The following is a 20,010-nucleotide window of genomic DNA, read 5'->3' as shown; positions in this document are numbered from 1 at the left end:
TAAACAGAAATTTCATTGTCTCCCAATTCAGGAGGCCTGAAGTTTGAGACCTGGCAGGCTAGGGGAAAATCAGTACCAGGCCTCTGCCTTTGGCCACCATCTTCCTGTTGTCACAGGGCCATCCCTCCGTGGGTGTCTGTGTCCTAACCTTCTTTGCTTATAGTCACATTGGATTAGGCCCATGGCTTCCTTTAACCTTAATCACTATTTTTTCCTTGACACTACTTTTTTCTTTTTTGTTCTATTTTTAAATTTCAGATTAATGTGAGGGTACAATTAGGTGACAATGTTTCATTTGTTAGGTTGAGTCCCTATTGCAGTTGCATCCTATACCCAAGAGCATACCACTCCCTTCCCCCTCTCTCCTCCTCTCCTCCTCCCTCCATAGCCCTCCTCCGAACTTGAAATGAATTGAGTTTTTCTCTTATATGGGCATATATTAAATCATATACTGTCTTCATATTAGTATTGAGTACATTGGATACTTGTTTTTCCATTCTTGTGATACTTTACTAAAAAAAATATATTTAAACTCCATCCAGGTTAATACAAAAGCTGTAAAGTCCCCACTTATGGCTAGTAGTCCACAGTACACATACACACTCTGTTAATCATTCCTGGGATGATGGGCATTTTGGTTGTTCCCATGTCTTGGCAATTGTAAATTTATCTAGTCCAAATGTCCTTACGATAAAGTGTTTTTTTTTTTTTTTCCTTCTCGGTAAATGCCTAGTAAAGGGATTATGGGATCAAACTGAAGATCTATTTTAAGTTCTTTGAGGATTCTCTATACTTCTTTTCAAAGAGGCTGTACTAGTTTACAGTCCCATCAACAGTGTAAAAGTGAATCCTTCTCCCCACATCCACACCAGCATCTGCAGCTTTGCAACTTGGTGGTGTGGGCTATTTTCATGGGAGTTAGCTACCATATGAGGGTGGTTTTGACTTGCATTTCTCTGATGATCGGGGACTATTTGCATTTTTTTCATATGTTTGTTAGCCTTTTGTCTGTCTTCCCCAGAAAAGGTTCTGTTCATATCTCTTGCCCACTGATAGACGGAATTGTTTTTTCCTGTTTGTTGATTAATTTGAGTTCTCTGTCGTTTCTAGTTATCAACCCTTTGTCAGAGTTGTAACATGCAAATATCTTTTCCCATTCTAAAGGTTGTTTTACTTTAATTGTTGTGTTCTTACCTGTGCAGAGCTTTTCAGCTTAATTAAATCCAAGTTGTTTATTTTTGTTGCTGTATTGCCATTGAAGTCTTCTTCATAAACTCTTTCTCCATCCTTAAGAATTTTTCCCAAACCTTCTTCTAAGGTTTTATAGATTCATGTCTTACATTTAAATCTTTTATCCATATCTATCTTGAGTCAATTTTTGTAAGTAGTGAAAGGTGTGGGTACAGTTTCAGTGTTTTATCCAGTTCTCCCAACACCATTTATTAACAATTCTTTTTCCCAGTGTATGCTTTTGTGTGATTTATCAAAGATCAGGTGGCGATAAGAGGCTGGTTTCATCTCTTAGTTTTCTTTTTTTTTTTTCGAGACAGAGTCTCACTCTTGGTTGAGCGCCATGGCAACTAGATTACAGCAACCTCCAACTCTTGGGCTTAAGTGATTCTCTTGCCTTAGCCTCCCAAGTAGCTGGACTATAGGCACCTGCCACATTGCCTGGCTATTTTCTGTTGCAGTTGTCACTGTTGTTTAGCTGGCCTGGACTAGGTTCGAACCTGCCAGCCTTGGTGTATGTGGCTGGCACCATAACCACTGTGCTACGGGTGCCAAGCCTCATCCTTAGTTTTCTATCCTGTCCCATATGTCTATGTCTCTATTTTTGTGTCAATACCATGCTGTGTTGACTACTGTGGACTTGTAATATAGCCTGAAGTCTGGTAGAATGGTGCTTCCAGCGTCATTTTTATTACTAAGAATTGCCTTGGCTATGTGGGTTTTTTTTCTGGTTCCACATAAAAGGAATAACTATTGTTTTTGAGTTCTTCAAAGTATGATGTTGGTATTTTAATGGAGATTGCATTAAATCTGTAGATTGCTTTGGGTAGTATGGACATTTTGATGATTGTTCAATGATGGTTCTTCCCAGCCAAGAGCATGCTATGTTCTTCCATTTGTTAATGTACTCTGCTATTTCTTTCCTTAGGGTTTCATAACTCTCTTTGTAGAGATCCTTCACCTTTTTTGTTAGGTATATTTCTATGTATTTCATTTTCTTTGAAGCTAATGTGAAGGGAATTGCGTCCTTGATTTGCTTCTCAACTTGGTTGTTATTGGTGTATACAAAGGCTACTGATTTGTGGACATTGATTTTATACCCTGAAACATTACGTTATTTCCTGATCACTTCCAGGAGTCTTGTGGTTGAGTCTGAGATTCTCTAACTATAAGATCACATCATCAGTAAAGAGTGAGAAATTGACCTTCTCTGCCCCCATTTGGATGTCCTTAATGTCCTTCTTGTCTGACTGCATTGGCTATAACTTCTAAAACTATGTTGAATAGCTGGATGTGGTGGCTCATGCCTGTAATCCTAGCACTCTGGGAGGCCGAGACAGGTGGATTGCTTGAGCTCACAGGTTCAAGACAAGCCTGAACAAAACCTGTCTCTAAAAATAGCCGGGCACTGTAGTGGGTACCTGTAGTCTCAGCTACTTGGGAGGCTGAGGCAAGAGAATTGCTTGAGCCCAAGACTTTGAGATTGCTGCGAGCTATGATGCAATAGCACTCTACTGAGGGTGACAAAGTGAGACTCTGTCTCAAAAAATAAAAGAAAACAAAAAACCTATGTTGAATAGTATTGGTGATAGAGGATATCCCTGTCTGGTTCTAGTTCTAAGTGGAAAAGCTTTCAGTTTTACTCCATTCAGTATCATATCAGCTGTGGGTTTGTCGTAGATGACTTCAATCAGCTTAAGAAATGTGCCCCCTCTAATAAGTGTTCTTGTTAGAAAATTATGCTGAATTTTATCAAATGCTTTTTCTGCACATATTGAGAGGATCACAAGGTCTTTGTTTTTTCTTCTATTCATATGGTAAATTACATTTGTGGATTTCCGTATTTCTTTTTTTGAGACAGAGTCTCGCTATGTTGCTATGGCATCACAGCTCACAGAAACCTCAAACTCTTGGGTTTAAGCAATTCTCTTGCATCAGCCTCCCAAGTAGCTAGGGTTACAAGTGCCTACCACAATGCTTGGCATTTTTTTTTTGTTGTAGTTGTCATTGTTGTTTAGTAGGCCTGGGCCAGGTTCAAACCCGCCAGTCCTGGTGTATGTGGCCAGTGCCCTAACCACTCAGCTAGGGGTGCTGAGCAAGGATTTCCATATGTTAAACCAACTTTGTATCTGTGTGATGAAGCCTACTTGATTGTTGATGTACAATTTTTTAAATGTGTAGCTGTAATCTACTTGCTAAGATTTTACTCAGTATTTTTGCACGGATATTCATTAACGAAACTGGTCTGTAGTTCTCCTTTTTAGTTGGGTCCTTTCATGATTTTGGTACCAGGGTCATGTTTGCTTCATAAAATGTGATGGGGAAGGTTCCTTCCTTCTCAATGTTTTGGAATAGGTTCTGTATTATAGGTATAAGCTCATCTTTGAAGGTGTGATAGAATTCTGATGTGAAGTCATCTGGTTGAAGGTTTGTTTTGATTGGAAGATTTTTTTTTATTGTTTCTTCGATTTCAGTGCTCAATATTGGTCTGTTCACGAGATCTATTTCTTCCTGGTTAAGTCTAGGAAGATAGTATTCTTGGTATTGGTTCATTTCCTCCACATTGTCAAATTCATGAGCATAGAGATTTTGTAGTAGTCAGAGATAATCTCTGTATCTCTGTGGTATCTGTTGTTATTTCCCTTTTTGGAGGTTATTAGACATCATACTTTTCTATTTCCAGTTAATCTGGTCAAAGGTTTATTGACTTTGTTTATCTTACAAATTTTTGTTTCATTAATTTTCTGAATAATTCTTTTGTTTCCAATTTCATTTATTTCTGATTTCATTTTGGGCATTTCTTTTCTTCTACTAGGTTTGGGATTGGACTGCTCTTCCTTTTCCATTTCCTTGAGATGCTGCATTAGGTTGTTAATGTGCTCTTTCTGTTTTTTTGATGTAGGCATCTAATGAGATAAATTTCCCTATTAGGACTAATTTTGCAGTATCCATGGGTTTTGGTAAGTTGTAGCTTCATTGTTGTTATATTTGAGAAATTTAGTGATTTCTTCCTTTATCTTCTCCTTGACCCAACTGTCATTCAGCCTAAGGTTGTTTAGATTCCATGCCTTTGTGTGAGGATGAAAATTTTTCTTAGAGTTGAGTTTAACCTTTATTGCCTTGGCGCCTGAAAAGATACAAGGCATAATTTCAGTTCATTTAATTTGTTGAGGTTTTGATATGTATATTAGGATACGATCTATTTTGGAATATGTTCCATAGAGAAGAATGTATATTCATTAGGTTTGAGATGGTATGTTTTGTATGTCTATTAAGCCCAATTGTTCTAAGGGCACATTTAAGTCCCCTTGTTTCTTTGTTTAGTTTCTGTTTAGAGGATCTGTCTAGTTCTTTCAGAGAGATGTTAAAGTCCCCAGCTATTCTGGTGTTATAGGATATCATATTGTTCAGACCAATTAAGGTCCATTTCATAAATTCGGAGCATTTAAGTTGGGTGCATAAATATTTAGAATTGAAATGTCTTCTTGTTGTCTTATTTCTTCGACTAGAATAAAGTGACTATCTTTGCTTTTCTTAACTTTAGTTGCTTTAAATCCACTTGTATCTGAAAATAAGATGGAGACCCCTACTTTCTTCTGATTTCTATTTGCCTGAAATAAGGTTAGGTGTGTTTCCCAGAGACAGATATAGATTGCTTATGCTTTTTTTCTTTTTATCCAATCAGCCAGCCTGTGCCTCTTCAGTGAGGAATTGAAGCCATTTGCATTTATTGAGAGAATTGAGATGTATGGTGGAGTTCTATTCACCTTATTTTGTGAAAATTCATTACTTTGTTTTATCCTGTGCACATTGTGGAAGCTAGATTTTGTCCTTTAGTTTGTGGGTGTTTATTTTTCTGGTGGTCCATTGTGTGGTCAGTGTGGAAAACAGGTCTGAGTATTTCCTGTAGCGCTGGTCTTATTTTGGTGAATTTCCTCAACGTTTGCATGTCAGTAAAAGATTTGATTTCTGCACTGATTTTGAAGATTAGTTTAGCTGGATACCAAATTATGGGCTAAACATTGTTTTGTTTAAGAAGGTTAAGGGTAGATGACCACTCTCTTCTCACTTGAAAAGTTTCAGCTCAAAAGTCTGCTGACACCCTGATTGATCATCCCCTGTAGGTCAATTGGTGCTTATTTCAGGTTGCTTTCAGAATTTTCTTTCATTTTGACTTTGGACAGGTTCATTGTAACGTGCTTTGGAGATGTTCTGTTAGTGCTGAGATGACCCAGGGTTCGATATCCCTTTAGAAGTATTGTGTCAGAATCTTCCGTGATGCTTGGGAAATTTTCCTTTGTGATATCCTCCAGTAGGGCTTCCATTCCTTTGGGTCATTCTGCTTCTCCTTCAGAGATACTTACAATTTATATGTTTGAGCACTTCATGAAGTCCCATAATTCTCTAAGTGATCACTCTGCAACTTCTTTCTTCTTTTCTGCCTCTTTAAGTTCCTGTGTTAGCACAAGAACCTTATTCCCTAGCTCTGATGATTCTTTCTTCTCCATGGTGTAATGTTATTGATACTTTCTACTGCATCTATAAGTTCCCTGATTGACTCTTTCAATTCCTTAAGCTCTGGTATATCCTTCTTCATTTCTTCATGCCTTTCATTCATCATTTGGGTCAGTTTCTTTTGTTGATTTTCCACTTTTCTTCAATTCCTTTCAGTATTTTTGCCATCTATACTTTAAATTTCCTTTCTATCACTTCCATAATTTTTTTATAGGTGGAATCCTTTGTGGTAGCTACCTCATGATCCCTTTTTCCTATCACTTCCTCCTTCACTTTAAATTATCTTGTCTCTATGCTTATGTGTTGAAGTCTCCTTTTGGTATAGGGCCAAAGGAAGAGAAGAATAAAGAGCAAGAAGGGAGAAAAAGAAGAAAAAGATAAAGAAAGAGATAAAGTGGTGTGAAAGGAAAAAATGAAAAAAAGAAAAGGAGAGGAAGAGGACAGAAAGGGAGAGACAAGCGCAACAGTGGTGTTTGGCAGGGTCCTTTGACCCACACTCACAATCACAGGACTCTGGGGAGCTGGGTTGGGTGGAGCTCCTTACCAGCCTGAGCAAAAGCAAGACCCCCAAATCGCCAAGTATAGAAAAAAAACAGCAGTATGTTACAATGGAGACCTACCAATACCTTCTTCCCAAAGGCCAAAGCAAGAAGGATACCCTAAATGAGGCTAGTGCCATGACACCCCATCCCAGGCCTCAGAGTGAGGGTCTGTCTCATAAATAGAATACAGAATGAAATGGAATAAAACAGAGTAGAAAGGGTGGCACCTGTGGCTCAAAGGGGTAGGGCGCTGGCCCCATATGCTAGAAGTGGTGGGTTCAAACCCAGCCCCGGCCAAAAACTACAGGAAAAAAGAAAGAAAGAAAAAAAAGACATAATAAAGTCATAGCTCTTCTTTTTTTTTTTTTTTTTTTTTGTAGAGACAGAGTCTCACCGTACCGCCCTTGGTAGAGAGCTGTGGCGTCACACGGCTCACAGCAACCTCCAACTCCTGGGCTTACGCGATTCTCTTGCCTCAGCCTCCCGAGCAGCTGGGACTACAGGTGCCTGCCACAACGCCCGGCTATTTTTTTGTTGCAGTTTGGCCAGGGCTGGGTTTGAACCTGCCACCCTCGGCATATGGGGCCAGCGCCCTACTCACTGAGCCACAGGCGCCGCCCAGTCATAGCTCTTCTTAAGAAAAAAAAAAAAAAAAAAGAGTAGAAAAAAATTAATAAAATAAAATTATATAAGATGTAAAAAAACAAGGAAAAGATCTTAGTTGTTGTTTGAGAAATATATTTGGAAAGATGAGAAAAGTAGAAAAATCTCTACCAAAAGAGAGAGAAAAGGAGAGAAATAGAAAAAAAAGAATAAAAAAAGCAGAAAAATCTTAACAAAAATGGAGCCTTTGCTATTCAAGAAAGTAAAACTACAAAAGAAAAACAAACAAAAAAATCTAAAGAAAAACTTGAGAAAAGAAAACAATATACATTACAATATATTTCTCAAATACAAATTAGTGCTCCAAGAATACAGGAAAAAAAGAGAAAAGAGGTACATAAAACAATGGATTGCCTGGACAACAGGTGGCACTGTGGTGTTAGAAGACTCAAAACATGCATGTTAATTTTGCTGTATAAGATGGGGGCTGGAAGTCACTACCTAGTTGATGAGGAGATCTAGTCCCATCTTTGTGATTTATTTGCCTTCAATCATGGGTTGGTCACTTTGCTAACATTTAATCCCCCCCCACAGGGTTGGTGCCCCGAAGCTCCCCACCTTGACTTTCCAAGCAACGCTCCCTGGGCACAAAGTGGCTTTCCCAGGGGTACAACTGTTCGACTCACCCTAAGGTGGCTGCCCGAGCTCAGCAGGCTCCCCAGAGCCATCCACTATGACTCTGCAGATTTTTCTTCTCCAGTGGCCTTCTCACAATAGTGGCACCCTGCTAATTGCTGAGCTGATGGACATTCCACTCCACCCGGTGGTTGAATCCTGTCCACTGGGCATTGTTCAAGTTCAAGGCAGTTCCACCGAGCACCCAAGTCCAAAAACCCCCCCTGCATAACAGGCCTTCCCTTTCTCTAGCCCTCTGCCAGAGGACCAGCTGGCTTCTGCCCACACCCAGGCACTCTCCTTCTGTGCTGGTCTTCCACTGCTCCTGACCTCCTCTTTGGCTCCTGGAATCCCCTACTGCTTCACTACGTCCCTGGAGTGGTATTTCTGGGCAGGTCACCTCAGATAGACGTGGCTGGAGTCCTCTGTCCCTGTCTCACTGTGAGGGGTTGCTGCCATCTTGCTCCACCTCCTAACCTTAATCACCTTTCAAAGACCCCATCCCCAAACACAGTCCTACAAGTTTGCTGGGTTCTCCACAGAGCAAGGCAGTGAAGTTAGAGTGAGGTGTGCTTGCATGTGAAGACTGGGGGACATGACGTGGAACTTATAATATCTTGAAAACATTAAGTCATTTGAGAAGAATACAGAAAGGGAACACAGAATGCACCTATTTGTCTGGTAGGAAAAGTGTGCTCAGTGTGATGCTGTACCTAGAAGTAAAGAAAACGTTTTCCGTATCACTTGTCTTAAGTCTACTGCATCCAAAGTCAGAGCAGGGCCCATAGGTGTTCGTCATTTCACAGGTTAAAGAGGCTTTCTGGGCTTGCCTAGGAATCTAATCACTACGCATCACATCATTTCTGTGGTAAAATATATCCCAAGTATATGGAGATCTGCCTCCAGGGCTAGAAGCTGATGTGTGGGCCCACAGGGTCAGCCTGTTGAGATCTAGCAGACCAGTGGCCCTTACGAATGGAATCCTATGGAGAACAAATTCCCAGTAGTCTGGCACTGAGGGAACCAGACCTGACAAAACCCCTTACTGAAGATGACCCTGCCACCCACATGACCTCTGGTATGGTTGTCACAGGACAGACATCTTCCTAAGACTGGGAATGAAGAAACACAGGCGCCTGTCCCTAGTGGACACTAGTCAAGGGGCCATAAAGGCCATGTGGGCCTCAGGACAGTGAGGGGACTGAGAGAGGCAGGTGTCCTCAGAGGACAACAAAGCCTGGCCCAGCCAGACCCACCCTGAGTCTCACTGCCATGGCCAGAGCACGAGGGGAAAAAGTGCAACAGAAAGGAGCCCTGCGGCCAGTGAGGCTGAGGGCCTGGGTCTCAGCGTGACCAGCATGGCTGAGGGGCCTGGGTCTCAGCGTGGCCAGCGTGGCTGAGGGGCCTGGGTCTCAGCGTGGCCAGCGTGGCTGAGGGGCCTGGGTCTCAGCGTGGCCATCGTGGCTGAGGGGCCTGGGTCTCAGCGTGGCCATCGTGGCTGAGGGGCCTGGGTCTCAGCGTGGCCATCGTGGCTGAGGGGCCTGGGTCTCAGCGTGACCAGCATGGCTGAGGGCCTGGGTCTCAGCGTGACCAGCATGGCTGAGGGGCCTGGGTCTCAGCGTGGCCAGCGAGGCTGAGGGCCAGGGTCTCAGCGTGGCCCGCATGGCTGAGGGGCCTGGGTCTCAGCGTGACCAGCATGGCTGAGGGCCTGGGTCTCAGCGTGGCCAGCGAGGCTGAGGGCCTGGGTCTCAGCGTGGCCAGCATGGCTGAGGGCCTGGGTCTCAGCGTGGCCAGCATGGCTGAGGGCCTGGGTCTCAGCGTGACCAGCATGGCTGAGGGGCCTGGGTCTCAGCGTGACCAGCATGGCTGAGGGCCTGGGTCTCAGCGTGACCAGCATGGCTGAGGGCCTGGGTCTCAGCGTGGCCAGCGAGGCTGAGGGCCTGGGTCTCAGCGTGGCCAGCATGGCTGAGGGCCTGGGTCTCAGCGTGGCCAGCGAGGCTGAGGGCCTGGGTCTCAGCGTGGCCAGCATGGCTGAGGGCCTGGGTCTCAGCGTGGCCAGCGAGGCTGAGGGCCTGGGTCTCAGCGTGGCCAGCATGGCTGAGGGGCCTGGGTCTCAGCGTGGCCATCATGGCTGAGGGGCCTGGGTCTCAGTGTGACCAGCATGGCTGAGGGCCTTGGTCTCAGCGTGGCCAGCATGGCTGAGGGCCTGGGTCTCAGCGTGGCCAGCATGGCTAAGGGCCTGGGTCTCAGCATGGCCAGCATGGCTGAGGGGCCTGGGTCTCACTGAGGCCAGCGTGGCTGAGGGGCCTGGGTCTCAGCGTGGCCAGCATGACTGAGTGCCTGGGTCTCAGCATGGCCAGCATGGCTCAGGGGCCTGGGTCTCAGCGTGGCCAGCATGGCTGGGGGGCCTGGGTCTCAGCGTGGCCAGCATGGCTGAGGGCCTTGGTCTCAGCGTGGCCAGCATGGCTGAGGGCCTGGGTCTCAGCGTGGCCAGCATGGCTGAGGGCCTGGGTCTCAGCGTGGCCAGCAGGGCTGAGGGCCTGGGTCTCCGCGTGGCCAGCATGGCTGAGGGCCTGGGTCTCCGCGTGGCCAGCATGGCTGAGGGCCTGGGTCTCAGCGTGGCCAGCATGGCTGAAGGGCCCTGGTCTCCGCGTGGCCAGCATGGCTGAAGACCCAGGCCCCTCAGCATGGCCAGCATGGGTCTCACCGTGGCCAGCATGGCGGAAGGGCCTGGGTCTCAGCATGGTTCCACCAGCACCTCTGTGCACAGTGAGGCTCACACCCTGCTGGGTGCTGTGAGGAGTGAGAAGCCTGAGACACACTCCCCCATGTGAAGTCCGATGACCCACACCTGAAAGCAACCTCACCTGTCCGGGGCCGGACACGCTCGGCTCTCATACTCTCAGAGATCACGTTCTTGGGTGGACTGTTGACAGTTGGGGCTTGGAGCTCCCTCTTTTCTTGGCCATGTGGAACACTAGGAAATAGTTTCTGCAGCACCTTCTCAACAAACACTGTCAGGGCACCCAGGAGAGGAGAAAAGAATGTTACGACTTACAGCAGACTTTATAAATCAGCTTTTATTTTTAAAAACACAAAAACACCCTAACAATACCATCTGAGAGCCAAGGTCATAGGCCCTCCCCATGGGGCACAGCACTCCAGGACCTCCCAAAGCTGCCTTTCAAGGGACAACCCTGCACTGTCTCCAGGGGACCTAGACTCTGACCTTAGAGGACTCCAAACACTGCCCCTAGGGGAACCCCTAACACTGTCCTGGGGAACCTCCAACACCATCCCTGGGGGGGCCCCAGACACCATCCCTGGAGGACCCCTGACACTTCCATAGTAAGACGCTCCTGCTTCCTAAACTGCAGCTGACCGCCCCCCAGGGGTACAGCCCAGTGATAGCAAGTGTATGGCCACAGCAGTGCTGCCCAGGTGGTATAATCAGGCATTTATGCTGCTGCTGACTCGGTTTCTCCCTGTGAGGTTCTGTCTGTGAGGTCAGAGTGGGGGCTCAGGTGACCTTTCTGAAGATCAGGCCACACAGTACTGAGATACCAGGGGGCGGTTAGCTGGCCAAGCCAGGGGAGGAGATGCCAGAACAGGGATGACCCCCCAGTCCCTCCACCTGCAGGAGGGCCCAGTCTGGCCTCTCCCTTAACTTGAACGTACCAACGACAGTTAGTTGAGGATACATTCTGTGTAGCTAACACGGTTTTTAACAAGTATGTGAACTTTCTTTACTTTGTTTATTCTAGTTTACCTGTGTCTTAACTAGAGGGGGAAAAACTGTCATAGTGAATATTTCTGTCTTGAATAAAGTATGTCAATGAACAGGTACTGATCTCAAAATAGCACATGGAAAAATGTGAGGGAGAAAAGTTTATGAAATGTATTTTTTTTTTTTTTTTTAACATCGTGAGCTACAGAAACAAAAACATGGCAATCTTCTTTGGAGTGACCGAAATTTCTGGGGCAGAAATCCAAGTGGATTGGGAAGTTGCAGCAGGGACGACCCCTCGGCTCTGCCTGGGACGCTGCTTGCAGACACGGTGCTTTCTGATTTCATCCTGTTCTCAGGTAAAATGCTGACAGGAGCAGTTGTGATGACACAACGTGGTTTGAAATACAAAAGGACTCCTTGCAGCACAGTTACCAATACTTCCAGTGACCTCCTCAGAGCAGGGAACAGGTGTTGTCATTATAAAAAGGGTGGCCACTAACACCACCTCTGCCACCCTGGTTTCAGAAAAAGCCTCCTTCTGGAGGGAGGAAGATGCCTGTTTAAGTGGAAAACATGAACCGTAATAGTATGATCATGTATTACCAGGGACCAAGGAGGTTCTGGCATTGAGAGATTCCCCATATGCTATTTTTTTTCCCAGATGCTACATACAGTTGTCAAAACCTAGTTCCCAGAGGATTTGCCAGGTGAGCTATCCCAGACCCATCTTCAGAAAGGCCTGGGATGGCTGACCCACGTGGACCACACCTCCGAGTTTTGCCCATCCAGGGAGGACGGGAGACGGGAGACAGCATCTGTGTAACATTCCTACACGGACTGCAGTGCTTGGAGGCATGTCCACAAGGGACATTCCAATGTTTCAGATAAAAATCAAATTGTCATGTGTATTTCCTTTAAATAGCAAAGAAGTAAACGTCTAATTCTGGATGACTAGGTTGGTAATCTATAAATTATCAATGAACTAAAATTTTCAGAAACTGGAACAGATTCTAATATAAATGGTAACCAGTCACCATGTTTTATAACCAAGGACAAGGAAGCTCAGAGCCAAAGACTGGCTGGGACCAGTCGCTAATCCAGACATGCGGCTAAAGCCCTCATCTAGAAACACGAAAATACTGAGAGAACCGGCAAGGAAATGCCTGCGGCAGGTGCAGCACAGACCAGAGCCCCAGGGTGGGTCCAGCAAGGGCAACGCTGACCTTAAAGAGCAGGAAGCAGAGTGACGACCTGGCCAGCAGCTCCTCCTCCCATGCGACAAGCACATGCTGAAGAACCGATTTTCAAAAAGAGATTGGGCAGCACGTCCCTGAATTGTTAAAACTACAGCCTAATTAATGTTTGTTTTCCACCAATACTATTAAATTGCATATTGCATATAAAACTTTTTGATACAGATATGCCACTGTCACAAGGTCCAGGGAACCACCTTAAAGTCAGTCAATGGGTATGCACAGACGGATGGATGCTGGGAGGTATTTCTGCACCAAGTAAAACAACACAAAACAGGTCACCCTGGAACCACAACCCCTGCCTTCCATGACACAGGCAGTTTCTCAGGGAGAATTGTGTAACCTTGGCCACAACTCCATGGACCCTGACAGCCAAGTGCTGACCCCCAGCACAGCTCCCAGATCCCTAGGATGCCGGAGCCTTTAGGACTCAGCCCTGCCTGCTAGACACTCAGGTGGCCCCCTAGCTGAAAGTTTTGGACAGGGTCCTTCCTCAAGGAGGAGACTTGGTCCAGACCTAGATGATCCAGGCGTGCAGGGTGTCTGGAGCCCATCCGCAGCCGATTGCTGAGGGTGGGGGGGTTGTAGGGCTGAGCCCATAGGGCTTCATTTAGCAGGGCCTAGGTCTGCCATGGGTCAGGATGGCCAAAAACATCCCTTTCCACCACAATCCAACTCTGATGAGCCCAACCAGAATTAGGCACCCAGGCCCCACAACATGGGTTCTTCCTGAGGGACAGCAAGGAGAAGACCCCTGGCCCAAGGCCTGAGCGCCATCCCTCAGGTGACCCACTGGGTAGCAAAGTCAAGGGACTCGGGCACTGAGGAGGGTGGGGCAGGCCTGTGATCCTGGGCACTCAGTCAGATACTGCAGAGCTGCAGCCACTCCAAGAAATGTCATCTTCCCAAGCCTCAGTGCATGGCTCTCCAGGGATGGAGGCTCAGGACAGGCACTTGGCTGGGGCTGGAGCTGGATGGGCCTGAACAGCACTGCCTCCTGCTGGGACCCTTGTTTCTGTCTCTATTTCCATCTCTGCCCCAACTCAGGCCCTCCCAGCCTACTGGCCCCTCAGAGCTCACCTGCCACTGCAGCGCCCAAGTACCCAGCCCTTTCTTCCTCTCAGTGTCCCCCTCACATATGATCCTGAGTGTGCAGAGCCCATCTGCCCATCGGGCCTTTGCCAGCTGGCCCAGAGTCTGACCCTGCACCCACTGTGTCTCCAGGTTAGTTAGTGTGTAGAGATCATCCTAATCTGTGCTTGTCTAGTGTCTTGTTATGATGAGACAGAGGTTACTGACTTTTGATAGCAATGATGCAAGCAAGGTATTTATTCCCAATGCATCGCCTTGGGGGTCAGATGTTGACCTGTCTCACTCTACAGAAGTGAACCTTGCTCACCACCTGGGTTTCTCCCTGCAAAATTGCTCTTTCCCCCATTGTAATTAATAAACACCTTGGGGGAGATATTTGATGACCAAGTACTTTTTCTCCTCAATTTTACTGATTTTAGCATAAACTGAGAGATGTGGCCTGCTGCAGCCACATTTGTAATGCTCACACAGTGGTGTCAACCCAACTCTGACCACATTTACTAGGTGGAAAATGCTGCACAGAAGAGCTGCCCAACTCCCAATTTATTTGCTGACTGTATTATTGCCTTATTATTTATTCATTTACAGATGCATGGATATCTCATTTGCTCTAGGGGTTATAACCTTGTACTGTTTCTCATATTCTGCTGCTCAAATTGTTGCGTGACCGGAGATGCGAAAGAACAGCAGCTTTGCCGTGGATCATCCCAATGCTGGCCCCTGGGCACGTCCCCAGCATGGATGGTGCCCTTTGCCATGCCTGGGCCTTCCATGAGCTTGGGGCACAGCAGGACGCTGTAGGCTAACCTATGTTTCCTCTGCCTAAGACTGGAACCAACCCTTCCCCAAAGGAAAGCAGGATGGGGCGTGAGGTGCACACCTGGGCACCACCGTTATCATCTGAGCACATCTGACCACGTCAAGCCTTTGCTGAAGAATTGCCAAACGCTTTGCACAAATGAGCTTTTGGAGGGGCAGGAAGGTCTTAGACATCCGCAAAGACAAAAAAGATGTGTGAGTAGGGAATGGAGGTGGTACAGATCCAACCAGGAGCAGTAACACTGTCAGGCCTGGGAGGAAGAAAAAGGACGCACACACACCCGAGCCACAGCCACCATGGGTCTGGTCTGTGAGATGGCAAAGCTGACACTCGGGAGGATGGACAGTTTCCCAAGGACAGCAAGCAGGACCGAAGAATGCAGGAGCCCACACTGCTTAAACCTTTAAAACAGAAATGAATATAAATCAGGGTAAGTATAAAAATTCAGTCCCTGACGTTTACCCTTCCAGGTCATTATGTGGAGGATGGGAGTGGGAAGGATGCCCTGGGGACGTGGATGTGCTAATTCATCAAGGTTGAGAAGTTGGGCTATCAAATGGGAAGGATGATTTCCTTTTTAGATTTGAACTTCAGCACAGCAGTCCAAAAAAACGAAAAAAGAAAACCTTTCATTATCCTAAGCTATATTGGTTTAGGTATCTTGTAAGTCCAAGTGGCTGGCAGGATTTCCATCATGCACCAGTGTGTTCAAAAGCCACATAAGCAAGAACACTTCCTCTCCAGGCTGCGTGCACTTCCTGAGGACATCTCTGGCACCTGGCCTTTCCTGTGGCACACACGTGTCTAGTGAAAAAAATGCATCCCACCATTTCCCATAAGCATTACAATAGAAAAATGAGCACTTAATACACAATTCCTCTGACAGGAGTAGGGTACTAAGGCATGACTTTGATATCAAATATTGGCAATTGCTGGTTTTATGACACATTATCCACAACCCATGAATTATTTATAAACTAGTATAACAGGCAGAAGAACAGAACATCTTAGGTGTCAAAATAGATATTTCCTTGTTTTTTTTTTTTGAGACAGAGTCTCACTATGTTGCCCTAGGTAGAGTGCTATTGCGTCACAGCTCACAGCAACCTCAAATTCTTGGGCTTAAGTGATTCTCTTGCATCAGCCTCCTGAGTAGCTGGGACTACAGGCGCTCACCACAACGCCCTGCCCGGCTATTTTTGGTTACAGTTGTCATTGTTTAGCAGGCCCAGGCTGGGCTCAAACCCGCCAGCCTCAGTGTATGTTGCTGGTGCCCTACTCACTGAGCTACACACTGGATATCTCCTTAGTAAGTGGGAGATTTTGTCCTCAAGAACATTAATAAATCCTAATCCAACTTAATCCAAATAGCCATATCTAAAAATAAAATTATTTTGCTGACAAATATACACGTCTAAATACTTAAGAGTTGCTACAATCTAAAGCACAAAGGATTTTTGTAATTAGTATGATTTTAATTTTTTAAAATCAATTTTAAAAGAGCAATGTTTAAAAGCAGAATTAAAATACCATTAATTCCTTTCTAGGAACACTGTTGGGAGAGTGGCTGAAGGGCCTCACTTCATCCCAGCGTGCGACCTTGCTGAGTGGTTGTCTTGGGGGTGGACTTTGGGGACAGGGTCTGACATCTGCAAGGCTGTCCTCTGACACAGGAGGAGCACACGTGTCCACCCTCACGCCCCAGGTGGCAGCTGTGGTGTCCAGCATATGGCTTTGTCATGAGATGAAAATGGTAAGCTCTGTCTCCAACATGGTCAGCCACTGTGGACCCAAAGCACACATACAGCCACCTGAACCGTCAGGTCACGCGTGACACACACCCTGAGCACGGCCAGGTGGTTCCCTGCACATCGGATCCAGCATGTGTGCTCCTCCTGAATATAAATGATGTTTTTTCTTTTTCCTAGAATAACCAGAACATTGTGAATTATAATTTTTAAAAAGTATTTCTCACTTTTGGTTTGTTGAAATGCTTCTTTTTGACCTAATATGATTTTATTTTTATTTTTTGTTTAAGATTAATGGGAGAGTACAAACGATTAGGTTACACTGTTTGCACTTCTAAGGTAAAGTTCAAGTTGTAGCTGAGCCCTTCATCGGGGGTGTGCACATCGGATGAGAGCTTACCAAGCCCCCTCTCTCCTCCCCTCTCCCTATTCCCTCCTCTCCTCTTACCTCCCGATACGTTTTTATGTGTGTACATGTTTATGTACTACAGATGTACACCAAAAAAATCAAGTTAAAGGTTATAAATCTCTTTTCTGCTTAATTTTTGAAGTGTTAAAAACAAAATCTCCCACCCAAACAGAGCTGGGTGAAGTGGTACTGGAGGAACTCTCCAGAGCTTCAAGGTGTCATTCAGACCAAATAAAAGTGCTCAGTGGTCACAGCAGACTCTGATGCCCCTCAGAGACCCAAGGCTCCCTTGGTTCTCGTTTTTCCCACACCTCTTCACGTGTTCCTCTTCCCACAGCGAGAGCAAGTGCTCACTTGAAACTCTAGTGTCTGTCAAAAGGCAATCAGCACAGAATCAAAAGGCAGGGGTGGGTGTTTAATGCCAATCGGAAAAAATAACCTGCAGGAAAACATACAATTTCCAAGTAGACAAAGCAATTGAAATTGGGAAATGGCAGACACAATAATGAAAGGCAGAGGTGGAGAAAACGTCCCATCTAAAATTAGTATGCTGTAATATCGAGCAGAAAAAAGCCCCTTTCACAGGGGAATTAAGTCGTCTTGATATATTTTCAGAAAAGACTGCTGCTCAAATTTGCTATTTCAATTTAAAGATGTAAGGCAAAATAAAAATTTTCAGTAAAGTGTTCTTTGGAAATCAGACACCGAGGATAAGCTATTTGTACCCTAAAAAGAATAGAAACTTCGATTGCTGGTGGCACACGTACACCTGTTCAGTCCTGAATTCTTCCTCAATGTGTTATTTGACTTGAAATCTAAAATTGGGGTGGCACCTGTGGCTCAGTGAGTAGAGTGCTGGCCCCATATACCAAGGGTGGCGGGTTCAAACCCGGCCCCAGCCAAACTGCATCAACAACAACAAAAACAGCCAGGCATGTGGCGGGCGCCTGTAGTCCCAGCTATTCGGGAGACTGAGACAAGAGAATTGCCTAAGCCCAAGAGCTGGAGGTTGCTGTGAGCTGTGACACCACAGCACTCTACCGAGGGCGACAAAGAGAGACTCTGTCTCAAAAAAAAAAAAAAAAAAAGGAAAAAAGAAATCTAATAGTTGGGTGTAAGAAAGAAAGATTGTTGGTGATGGAAGAAATCAGAAATAACAATTCATTTGTGATACTCTAAACAAAACTTTCAAAACTTTATCACCCTACAAACAAGTGTAAGCAAGTATCTCTTAGAAAAGTGTGACATTCAGAAAAAAAACATGTACAGCTAATTTGGGGCATGAGGAAGAGCTCAGTGTAGAAGAATTCACGAGAAGCTGCAACATGACAGAGCAACACACTTGCAGAAATTCCCTGAATCACAGAGACCACATGTATTAACAAGGAGCTTTCAAAACATGACCTTTTGGTGTTTCATTCTGAGAGAAAGTAATACAGACCGAAATAGGTTTATTTACATTCCTTTTTAGAGTTTTTATTCGATAGACTTGTGAATGGAAGAGTGATTAAATTTGGAAACAAGCGTTGGAAACCTTTAAGGAAATCATACTTAAGTGAAAAACTGCTACTGAAAACCAACCAGAAATGACCATTAGTAGAAACTGTCTCTGGGCAAGTTTAATGCGCTTTCCCAACCTCGGCCTGTTACATTAGAGAACATCTCCCAAAACATTTTCACAAAACCCAGCTCTGGTCACCACCTTTGTCTCCCTGACATCTGACTATCTTGTTTTATCAGGCACTTTAAATGTAAATTTTCTTAAGGTTATTGGAAATCTGATATTTAAAAGTTTCTCTTTCCGGTAAAAGCCATGTTTAAATGCCTTCTGAACATATGCTGCACTATTCATAGCTTTCTTGAAAATGATAATAGCTGGTTGTTGTAATTTTTTTTTTTGTCTTTTTACCCCTATAATGAGACAAAATGTTAAAACTTTGCTCATAATCTTGAGATAAAGAAATACATTTATAATAGCATTTTGTCACTTCACAAGAAAGAAATATTTGATATATAGTATGTTAATTTAATAAATGACAGATTCTTAATGAGTTTTGTAATAGAATTATAACTGGAAAAATAATTAGCTAAGATTTAAGCAAGAGTTGGCAAGCTTTCTAGAATGTTAATTAAAAGAAAAACAGTACTCCAAGTAAGACCAAAGATGGGATACCATTAGAGTATTAAACCATGATCAGTCAGACACTATATCCTCACATAAGTAAGAGACATCACTAAATAATCGCTTTCTACCAAAACTTGAAAAAAAGAAGCAAGCCAGGTATGGGGGTGCCTGTCATCCCAACACTTTAGGAGGTCAAGACAGTGGGATCACTGGAGCCTGGGAGTTGGAGGCCACAGTGAGCCATCGTCAGGTCATTGCACTCCAGCCTGGGCTACAGAGCGAGACCTTGTCTAAAAAGAAAAAGAGAAGAAATAAAATATTCCAAACAACTTTGATGTTTTTCCTTGTGGAGTTTTCTAGGTACACTTAACATATCACTAGCTGCTCATAAACATTCTGTGTTGGGGGGACCGTTGCCTGCCTATTAGGGTTGGAAACAACCCCAGCAGAGGAGGGAGCAGGCATGTCCAGGGTCTGGCCTGCTGCTAGCCATGATGGGGCCCTGGCAAACTGCCCGGTGCTCTCACCTGTGGGGTTGCACTGACACCACGTGGTGCAGCCAGAGGCTGTTTGGGGACTGGCTCTGTGAAGCTCTTCCAGGTTCACCTACACCTGTTTTTTTCATTAGACAGGTCTTGGATTCAACTCTAAGAACTTCTGCTCTGCAAGGGCTTCCAGGGACAGGACCCAAACCATCTGCACACATAGGCTTTCAGACTCAAAGTGACACAGGACCCAAGGATGCCTTATACCTATGGCCTCACCCAGAATCTGAGGAAGCAACTTGGCTAACAGCACCGCCCTCCCTCCTCTGAGCTGCTCAGTGGTCCCTCATCCTGCTGGTCCTCAGACAGGCCTGTGCTTATCTAGACTGTGACACAGGTCCACCGGCTGCCCATGGAGCCCTAGGCTGTTCTCTTCTCACAGGCAGATGCCTCCCAGCTCCCAAGGCTTTTCCTGCACGCAGTGATGGCCAGTGACAGCAGCCAGTGAGTAGCTCTTCACACACGACTGAGCCCTCACAGCGCACAGGTACTGTTGCCCCACTTCACAGATGGGGTGCTGGGGGTCACGGGGCATGACCTTGGCGGTCATCCAGCATTAGAGCAAGGCCTCACACACACTGGGCCACAGGCAGCTAGGGACAGACTTTCTCAGGACAATCTCTGGCCTCTCCTGGGCTCTGTTCTTGCTCTCCTCTCTCAGCATCACCAACCACAACTCCTGCCAGATGTGGAGGGGCCCTAAGCAGCAGAGCTCTGCTCCTG

General features: G+C 45.5%; 1 protein-coding gene across 1 annotated transcript in view; it reads right to left on the bottom strand.

Moving 5' to 3' along the window:
* ERICH1 (glutamate rich 1) overlaps nucleotides 1-20,010 on the bottom strand; it is a 48,739-nt gene that overhangs the window by 25,908 nt on the left and 2,821 nt on the right. Inside the window, exon 2 of the mRNA XM_053598118.1 lies at nucleotides 10,433-10,579. Coding sequence (XP_053454093.1) covers nucleotides 10,433-10,579 — 147 coding nt within the window. The remainder of the gene's footprint in view (nucleotides 1-10,432; nucleotides 10,580-20,010) is intronic.

This window comes from Nycticebus coucang, chromosome 7, assembly GCF_027406575.1.
Source record: "Nycticebus coucang isolate mNycCou1 chromosome 7, mNycCou1.pri, whole genome shotgun sequence".
NCBI classification, from domain to species: Eukaryota; Metazoa; Chordata; class Mammalia; order Primates; family Lorisidae; genus Nycticebus; species Nycticebus coucang.
The sequence above is the reverse complement of the archived record's forward strand: the minus strand, read 5'-3'. Positions and strand labels throughout refer to the sequence as shown.